This window comes from Lithobates pipiens, unplaced genomic scaffold (genome assembly GCF_037356315.1).
Source record: "Lithobates pipiens isolate NorthernLeopardFrog02 unplaced genomic scaffold, aLitPip1_a1.2 Scaffold_16, whole genome shotgun sequence".
Taxonomy (NCBI): domain Eukaryota; kingdom Metazoa; phylum Chordata; class Amphibia; order Anura; family Ranidae; genus Lithobates; species Lithobates pipiens.
The window spans coordinates 110961116-110971822 of record NW_027507748.1 but is presented as its reverse complement, the minus strand read 5'-3'; the positions used below and the strand labels follow the sequence as shown (position 1 = coordinate 110971822).

At 39.7% G+C, this 10707-nt stretch overlaps 1 protein-coding gene across 1 annotated transcript in view; it reads right to left on the bottom strand.

The window, feature by feature from the left end:
* Window positions 1–3700: 3700 nt before the first annotated feature.
* LOC143981967 (LHFPL tetraspan subfamily member 7 protein-like) overlaps window positions 3701–10707 on the bottom strand; it is a 303981-nt gene continuing 296974 nt past the window's right edge. Inside the window, exon 3 of the mRNA XM_077480256.1 lies at window positions 3701–8144. Within this exon, the coding sequence (XP_077336382.1) occupies window positions 7918–8144 (227 nt within the window). The 3' untranslated portion in view covers window positions 3701–7917. The remainder of the gene's footprint in view (window positions 8145–10707) is intronic.

The window sequence follows — 10707 nt, the reverse complement described above, 5'->3', positions numbered from 1 at the left end:
TATGAGCCTAGCTGTTCTTAAGTCTATATAATTATTTTACAATATTTTAATATATCTGTATTATCCCTATCATAATTTTTTTTTCTCTTCATATTCTTTATTTAAAGAAGAACTTCTTCTCCCCACCTTTAGTTTTTTTTTTTTTTTTGTTGCCCCTCTTACCTTGACCGTTCAAAAAACAAACACACATGCCCAGTAGATCCCGTATTGTCTGTTGTAGAATGTTACTCTGCCACCGCATGCCAGATCCAGTGCCACAGGCTTCTAAACTAATGTAATTGGGAGGTCAGGTCTCTTCCAGATTCCTGCACTTGGAACTCTGATGAAGCCCCTCTGCACATGCGTAGTGTGCTCGATATTGCCCAGTGTAGACAAAGTGTATCTGAGATTGTCCCAAAGCCTCCTAGGATGCATGACAGGATATATTCTAGGAGGCTTCAGGAAAGGAAGGGGAAATCCTTCCTAGGAGAGGAAAGCCAGAAGCGCAGAGCATAGGACCCACAGAAAATGTATTTTGTACATGAAGGCATGCACATTTGGGGAGCAGGGAATTTTTGTAACTACCCCGGTGTTCAACTTAAAATTTCATTATTTCAGCTAATTACATATCAGCCCCACTCTTTTTTCTTTTTTCTGTCCTTCACTATTGCATTTTTGTCAGAAAATTCTCTCAACAGTGGTGGATTTGCTATTCACAATGTTGCCAGGCTCAAACAGAGGAAGGACACACATTAGGGACAATCATTTCATGATGGTCAATTTTGTTTCCGAGTTTCCTACAGCAAATCCAGTAGACAACTACTGTTCTTTATGTTGAACTACGGCTTTCACCTGTCACTCCCTCAGTCTTTGCCAAAAAATGTGACATTAGAGACTAATCAAAATACAACTGTGTGCCTATCTTTCACAGTTTTCATATATCCAATAGGCACAAACAGCCATACTTTGACTCTCTTGCTACCTAGCTCTTTAAAGGGGATGGACACGTGATGTCTGGCATCTGAGATAGTCCTCTGTAGAACAAACTTCATGAGCAGAACTCATACATTACTGAAGGCTTGTGTCAATGGGCAAATAAAGATTGCTTTAACCTCCCTGGCGGTATGATTCAGTCTGGAATTAGGTGCTGAAAGCGGTACAATTATTTTGCATGGAAATCTGGCATTTTATTTTGTAGTCCTGTAATTCTTAGGAATAACGCTCTTAAATCTCTTCAAACCAGAGTCTAGCAGACATCCCAGGTATGATAAAGTTTATAATATAATAAAGAATAATAAAATTATTCAATAATGTAATCAAATCCTAAAACACTGAAAAAGGGATAGTTTCTGGTTGCTATGGACAATCTCCAAATTTCAGGCAGAAAAAACAGTATAATATAAAAGTGCATGCAGGGCACTGCACAGACCACTAGGGACAAAGGGGGTGTGTAATTTTTTAATACAGCACTGTAATCTGTAAGATTACAATGCTGTATGTGTTTTGTGTCTTTTTACTTTTTTGAATTTGCCGCCGTTCTCCGCTCCCGTGCGCCGTAACGTCGCAGGGAACGAAGCTCGGCGGCATTCGGCACTGTGAATCGAGCGGAGGACGGCTCGATCACACAGCGCGGAGGACATCGCTGGATCCAGGGGACAAGGTAAGTAGCTCTCCCTGTGTCCTCTGCATCCAGCGATGCGATCCCGAGCCTGGCTCGGGGTTACCGCTCCTGCTAGTAAATTCCCAACCCGAGCCAGACTCGGGATTACCGCTAGGGAGGCTATGGTGCATTTTGCTTTTATTTGAGATTAGTTGGAAACACTTCAGATGACGTTTAGGGTCCATTGACAGGTCTATTTGATCTGCAGACAGCCTACGTTTGGTCTCCTAAGCTGCATAAAACTTGTTTCAGCTGCTTTTGCATTCCAGTTGACTTGCAGTGGGGAGAGAAGCATTTCTGACACAAACAAAAGCCTACTGACACAGGCCCTAAGAAGAGTGAACAAAAGTTGGAACCATAAACTTTTTTCACCTGGGTATCTACTTGTCATAGATGGAATTAAAATATTTCATAGATCAACAACTAAAAAATTGTTAATGCTTGAGATAGCCATATATGTTGCTGGTACAACATCTTCCATTATATTTTTGGCAAAAATAATTATCCTAATCATACCGTACAGGACACAGACATTGATTCTTAGAACATGGCATATATCCAGATCAGTTAACCTCAATATCCATCTTGTGAACTGTACCCAAACCCCTGGGCCAGCCTGTAATGTTATTTTTGGCACTGGATCCTGCATTTGGCACTTACCTTGATATGTAGTGCAACAAATGAGGTAACCACAGAGTACAATACAGGTACAGGAATACCCCTGGAAAACGTAATTCTCTTACGAAACGCGTAGGGTGGAGCGACATGCTGATGTCACCTCGTGTTATTGTTTGAGCAGCCAGAAGGACGGGTTTGTCCGCACGTGTGCCAGCCAGCACTTTTGATTTCAGGTGTTCCTATTGATGCAATACTGTAAGTGTGTTACTTTGTTTTAATCTGTCCAATAAATTAAAGGTTTTACACTATTGGAGCCTTTACTTCTTTTACATGCTACATCTGGAGAATAGCAAGCAAATTTGATGTACCTTGGAGCAAGCTGTGTCTACACTATATGCTTTCCCTGATCCTCTGTAATTGAGGATCACGGATGTCTGGTAAGAAGTAATTCTCTCTAAAGGTGGTGGATTCAACAGTTTCTTGCTTTCCAGTGATTGAAGATATTTCTTCACAAATGGATGGACTTTATTTTTGAATTTGTCATGGGTGGATGTCACATTTCACAGCTGGTCATATTGAGACTTTTTTACTTGGATTGCACATTAATTACTAATATTCATTCACAATTTTATATTGGACTTTTTATCTTATTTATTTTTGGCTGTTTGGTATTGTGAGATTATATTTTTTATTTTTGGTCATTTAGCTCTTCACCTAGCCCCATACTTAATTAGTACTATGAATAGTTTTATTTATTAATTCATGGGTTATATTTGTTCAAGTCACTGATTTAGCGCGGTTCTATTATTTTCCCATTACATTTTTCTGTTTGATGTTGCACAGGAGAATCACTGCTTCCAATATATGACATATCATCATCATAGTTACACTTTATCTTAGTGCAGTCCCCCCCCCTTTTTTTTTTTTACAATACAGGTACAGGGCTGTTTCATAAAACCCATGGTCTAAGGATCAATTTCGGTTTCCTTTACTGTACTCCAAGATATGGAATTTACAGGTATGTAAAAATTTATATTACATTAACCTCTTGGTGCCAGCGCATCCTAGCCCTTTAAGGGGTTTCAGATGTCGGGAGGTGGGGCAGAGTTTATGATCATGTGGCCATCACAGCAGTCAATCAATTGGAAAGCTTGCCATTAGCTGCCAGTAACTATGCCGGGAGCTGTATTTACATTCTGGTACGCAGATATGCGTACTGTCGGCGGCAAGAGGTTGAATAAATTTGAACAATTTTTTTTAACTCTTTCGCATTAAAATCTCCTTGTGATGGACATGTCCTTTTAAGAAAAGCATGTCAATTTGTATAAAACTAACTTTGTATATGTGATCTATATGTGGTCAGACAGTAGCAAAACCAATCACGCCAAAAGGTGCATTAATCATTTATAATAGCTGAAGCACAAAGAACAAAGCCCTAAATGGTCAGTTTGATTAAAAATTACTTTATTAGTGTGACAAAATCAATGAAAAATATATTTTAGTTAACCATTTTAAACATCATAATCTGAACATTTGAGTATAAATAAATGGTAAAGTAATAGACATTTTGTTTGAATGACACTAAAAAGGAACATGACTATAATTTTCTTTACAAATATCCACTGAACTGTTGCAAACAGACAAATACATAATCAAAACAGTATTATACAGAATGTACAGCATCTTGCAGTTAATAAACATCCCTGGTACATAATATTTTTGTTCTATTGATCTTTTAGTAAAGGCACAGGATGGTTAGGTGGCAACTTTCCCCTTCATCAATGTGACGTTTTCTGTCTGTTTATCACAGTTGTTATAATCGTATTTCATATATATGTATAACAGCAAATCAAGAAATCAATGTATCAAGGACTCTTACATTCTTATATTAGATATCATAATTTATTGATATTTTTTAATCAGTGTTGAAAATTTAGCTGGTTTGCCCCAAAAATTACGGTATATATTTTTTTACTTTCCATTCACCCCCTACTGTAAAAGTACCAAGTGGAAAATAATACCAATTTCTTCATAGTCGCTTACAATAAAGGATAAGTGCACTTTCATAAAACAGTCCACATCCTAATGGTCTGCTGTACTCCTCATCAAACTCTGAAAACAACTACAATACAAATCTCAGACAGCAATATTTACATTGTGTTCATGCATGTGGGTATCCTTTGAGATCATCGCCCATGTGCCAGGCAAAACAAAATGGCTTTGCGCATTGCATGTGGGACAGGTGTTATTTTCAAAGATGAGGCCTGGTGCATATGCACTGTTCTCAAGAGGGTACTGCGCAGGCTCGGCAAAGTCAAAATTATTTTTTTTTACGTCTGGTTTGTACTTGTGTTTCACAATTTGATGATAATGACAGGAATATATGGATTCGTGACCTTTAATAAAACTACACTAATCAATTGCTGGGGGGTTTCCACAAAATAACAACCCACAGTATTCAGGGAAGAGGGTACTGTGATGGCAGAAATAACCTGCCACCTGTTATGAAGGCATTCTTTTCGACCTTTGTGAAAATGCTATGTAGGAGTGCAGGTCACTCGATGGGAGGATTGTTATACTGTGAATCCCCCTTCCCGTCCCCAATAGATTGCATAAAGGGGCAAGCAAACCAATTAAAATAGGAAAATAATAAAATCCGCATTTTTTTTAATAAAGGCATTTTGCATAATACTGTAACAAAGTCTGTTCAGGAAGCCAACACAGTTACATTTAAAGTAACCCTGTCACAAAACTGGGTAATTCAAACAGAACACATGACACATAAAAAAAATAAGCAGATGTTACCTCAGTGAAGACTGAATGTCAAAATGATCAGCATATTCAGGGTTATATGCACTTGTATGGAAATCTTGACTTTCCTGTAAGTCAAGCTTGGCCCTGCTTCTTCCAGTTTAGTGTTCTTGTTGGTCTTTTATAGCGACGGGTGGCTTTACTAATCAACTGGGGAGTATGGGGCCAAGCAGTACTTTTAAAGCCCATCTCTGGGCTTTACAAGTAGAGTGGAGAGACCCCTTTTATCTGAAAACTGACCGCCCACTGAAGAAGGGGATACCGGGGTTATGGCAGCTAGCTAAACGATATTCCTCTTCAAACAGCCAGCATATAACGACGGCGGGCGGTCAGCAAGTGGTTAAGCTCAGGGCATGTTCCATTGAGCAGGAACAGCTCACTGCTGGACTGTGGGGGAGTGCCGTTTTCCAGAGGAACAAAGGATCGGGTGAGCATAAACTTTTTCCCCACCCCTAGACAAAAAGGACAGTTGACCTGTGCAGTGCAGGCACAGCCCTAAATGCATGGGAAAACTTTTTTTCTAGCTCGGAGTTGAGCTTTAGGGCCAGTTCACACCAGAGGGAGTTCTGATGGCTCTAGTTCACACCATGCAGTTTCCGGTGCAGAAACTAATCGGAAACTTACTGTAAATTGACTGCATGGTGTGAACTAGTGCCATTGGAATACATGGAAAACACTGTGCATGCATTCTGTGCAGAAAAAAAGCGCACAGAACTGCACGGAACTGCATCTGGTGTGAACTAGCCCTTAAAGAAAAAGATTGAGATTTGCATAGAAATTGAGCTGCTTGTATCACTGGAACTATTGATCTCTTTGACAAGTGACACCAAGGATAACTACTACACAAGCAATATTTCATCATATACTTTGTTTCAATTGTCCAAGTTTGTAAAAGGTTTACTTTCATAAATAGTGTTATTTATTTAAATATATCAGTGTAAATGTCTAGCTTTGATAGTAATGTGAGGTAACACTTTTCAACACACCAGAAATATAGCACTTTACACACTTTGAATAATTAGTCATAAAAATTAATAAATGATCTCCTTATAAAAAACGTAATTGTGATTAGACAGATCTAAATTATTCAGATCATATTCACAAAACATTTTATAATAGTCAACTAGACTAAAACGATTCTTACTAAGCATGAATGTGTAATTATAGCAATAAAGTAAGGCTTAAAGGATAACTATACTTTGCAACAGCCTGAACCTAACGGCCTCCCTAGCCTTGTACAGCGCTTAGGTTAGTGGGTGACCCAGTGCTGAAACTGTGGCCTATGCTGGGCTAATCGGGAGATGCTTCTGTCCTGACTTTTTTCCCCATAGGCCAAAATCGAAAAAGCTATTTGCATGTCTGCAGGGTCATGGATGCTCGATAAGGACCTTTGGAGAAGAAGTAGCACCTCATGGCCTCACCATCTCTGAGGAGGACATGAGTGCCTCTTGGCCTGCTCATCTTGAGTACATATTATGGAGATGGGAGTGGGGGGTGTCTTAAAGTGATACTAAAGACTAGTTGGTGTTTTTTTTTTGTTAAAGATAACAAACATGTTATACTTACCTGCTTTGCGCATAGTTTTTGTACAGAGCAGCCCAGATCCTCTTCTTGGGTCCCTCTTTGGAGCTCCCGACCCATCCCTCTTGTTAATTCCCCCCACGGCAAGCAGCTTGCTGTGGGGGCACCCTAGCCAAGCTGCAGCTCCGTGTGTCCATTCTGACACAGAGTCGTGGCCTGACCCCGGATCGAGATCGAGATGGGGCTCAGGTAAGTATTAGGGGAGCTGCTGCACATTGAAGGCTTTTTTATCTTAATGCATAGAATTTACAACCATTTTAAGCTTATGTTTTTTGAAAGTATAGTTATCTTTTAGCAGAAATCAAAATAGTATTCTGTAAATAAAAACAACTGAATGAAATTGCAGTGATGGTTTCACATGAATACCAATCTTATAATGTGAGCTTTCAATGAGTTCTGAAAGGCTGAATATGCAACTTTCACACATTTAAATCCAAACATCAGTTTATGCCACACGTGAATAGGAAGCATACAGCATCCTGGGAAGAAACAGGAAATTATTTTAGCAGGCTTTTCTATGGATCAACTATGCAGATTACTAAAATATTAAGAAAAAACATGTCAGAAACAAAACAGACCAAATGAGGCAACCAGCATTCCTTTATTTCAATCGGAAAAGCAGATTGGTTCTGTGGGTAACTATTCCACAGTTGTTGCAGTTTGATGCAATGTTACTCTCAGTGCTTTTGGGTTGCAGGCAGATTGAACACAACTACCACAGGCACAGGGGGGTGCATGTGCAGTCAACTCCTAAACCTTGGGGCTGGATGGTGCCTGAGCTGAGCTCCCTACACTCAGTAATGGGGGGGGGGGGGGGGGCATGGAGCATCATGAGAGGCTTGAGACAGTCTGGCATTGCACTTTGTCTATTGCAATGTATTTGCTGTACCAGGTGGCTAAATAGAACTTTGGGTGGCCATTTAAAAAAAAAAAAAACATTGTAGGGATTGTTTGAAAACAACAAATCTGGCTTCCAACACAGAATTTGCAATTAATGTAAAATTTGTTTATTGAGGAGGTAGTAATATTTTTAATAACTAGCATAGCGTAGAAAGGAAAGAGCAGGAAAACTAAGAAAATCACGGTCGTGTAACGAAACTTAATTCAAGGCTCATATTGTAATCATGCTTTAGGAAGACGATTAATGCAATATTCAATGTGGCCTATATGTTAAGCTGCACAGCTGTAAAGAAGTGCTATAATACCTTCTGTCCTTCCCTCTCTAGACAGATTTTTTTTAATTTTTTTTTTTCAGTAGTAATAAAATACTATAAAATTGTAGGAATTGGGGTTGGAGATATGTGTTCTTTTGGTGCATATTTAGCAAAAAATGGCAAAAACACAGATAACATGACCCCAACGATGGCAAGCATGTAGCCCCATCCAATCTGACAGTCTCCTGCATAGTATATACTCGAGTTCTCACAGTATTTCTTCACAGTAGTGGCGTTGAGGCCAAAGGGGTACACCAAAAGACCAGAGGCCATGATGAACACTGCAAGGGAACAGAAAAAGAAAATTAGGGAAATGTAGAATGTATATATTACTCATAACTTTTAGATGAGTACATAGCACTCTTACAGTAATGATTACAGACTGGGCATTAGTGTGACCAACCTTTAAGCATTCTTTTTTCACAATTTTAACCTGTCCCAGAATTAAAAATCACTGCCCCTTAATGCCACTTGATTATAGACATCACTGTGTCAAGATCACCATCTGACAAAATATTCCTGAAGTTATTGATTACCATAATATAAATAAAGACTATAAGTGATCCCTTTTATAACCTCTCCCACTCCTAGGAAGCCTGCGTTTTGTAGCAAACAATAGGGAGATCATAAACAACAGAGGAGGGAACTGTGTTCTGTATTGTACTCCACAAATAAAGATTTCACAGGTAGGTTCAAATTCCTATTTTTTAATCAAACAATACAAGGAAAAGTCCAACTGAGGGGTGGCAACACAGCAAATGAATGCTAACAGGCCCACAGAACAGTGAGTCAAGGTAGGGCTTGACAGAACTCAAAGAGGAGCTTGACACATCTTACGCCTGAAACTGGCATCAGATGAGGCCTGAAAATCCACCTGGTAAAGCTTAACATAGTTACATAGTTACTGTAGTTTAAAAAAGTCCATCCAGTTCAACCAACAGGAAAAAAAAAACACACACACACACATAAATAGAAAACACAATCCTATTCCCACAGTTGAGCCGGAGGAAGGCAACCCCCCCAATAAAGCATGATCCAATTTGCACCAGTGGGGGAAAAAAATTCATCCTCATCCTCTAAGAGGCAATCGGATATTCCCTAGATCAACTTTACCTATAAATATTAGTATTCAGGTATATTATGTGCATTTAGGATAGAATTCAGGCGTTTAAAACAATCTACTGAGTTGTCTGGAACCAGCTTTTGAGGGAGCCTATTGCACATTTTCACAGTGCTTACCGTGAAGAAACCTTTCTATAATTGGACGTTAAATCTCTTCCTCCAGACATAAAAAGTCCCCCCTTGTCCTCATTGATGACCTTAAAGTAAATAACTCTATACCAAGTTCACTACATGGACCACTTATGTATTGATACATGTGAACAAAAGGCCAGGTGGCAGCTTTCCAAAGCTGAGAAACAGATGTCTGATGGCACTAAGCGTTCTGGTAGAGTGTACCCTAGCAGGAAAAGGTGTAACCCTATGCCTTAGACCAGGGGTCTCCAAACTATGGCGCTCCAGTTGTTTAGAAACTATTCCCATCATGCCTAGTCTTGTCTGTAAATGTCAGAGTTTTACAATGCCCCATGAGACGTGTAGTTCCTCAACAGCTGGAGGGCTGTAGTTTGGAGATCCCTGCTTTAGACCACAGGTTTGAACGAAGACTTCTCTATTACACCTAGCAATGATGAAGAGAGAAGCAAATAACCCCCCTACGAAAACTTTTGAGATGGACAAAGAGGGAATTGGATTCCTGAAAAGAAGCTGTAGCTGTGAGGTAGACCCTCACAACACTTACCACGCTGAGACAGAGGAGTGAAATTTCTTTGGTATGTTTCATAGCAGGACATAAGGAAGGAAGAAAAACGCCCTGCCTAAGGTGGAAATAGGAAAACACCTTAGGGAAAAAGGAGACCGTAGGCAACCTCATTCTTGCGTAACACTAGAAAAGCCTCTTTACAGGATAACACCGCTAACTCAGAAGCACACTGTGCAAAAGTGACAGCAATGTAAAAAAAAAACTTTAAAGGATAAATTCACCTTTTGGAACATGCCTATTGGGGGATCAGGAAGGAATTTTTTTCCCCTGCTGTAGCAAATTGGAGCATGCTCTGCTGGGTTTTTTTTTCGCCTTCCTCTGGATCAATTGTGGGCATAAAATTGGGTATCTGGATTGTACGATTATTTTTTATTTTATTTGTTTTTAAGGTTGAACTGGATGGACTTGTGTCTTTTTTCAACCTGACTAACTATGTAACTATGTTAAATGTTCCACCCATATTAAGGGGTGAAAGGGGGGGTCATTGTGGGTGGCTGACAGGTGACCGTCTGCCTGGCTCAGAGGAGAGCCCACAGGTGTGCAGTGCTACCCCCAGTAGAAGACAAGAAAGCAGGGCACCAGACCTGTGGAAACGGTGATTGATGCCTACATAATTTGGTGCAAACTCTTGTTTGCTGCTAATCATCTGGCAGCACATACTTGTGGTGAGTGTGCATTCTGTCCATTTGGTGAAAGGGGATTTGCACTGACTTCTGTGAAAATACTTCACTACGATGGTGGATATGAATTATTCATTGGCACATTCTTTTAAATATCACGTTATATGATTTGTAACTATTGATACCCTGCAATTACTGTTTATATTTATGTAGAGGGATTGCTAGCAGCTGTTTATCACATTTATTTTAACGACGACTGGAGATAATTTTTGACTAACTCAACAATACACACCACATGCCAAGGTGAGTGACCATGCATAAGCCGGTGCCCAACACTACAGATGACCCCACATCTTCCAGGCCAGGACCAGGTACATTCCCCCAATGCTGACTGATTAATGAGGG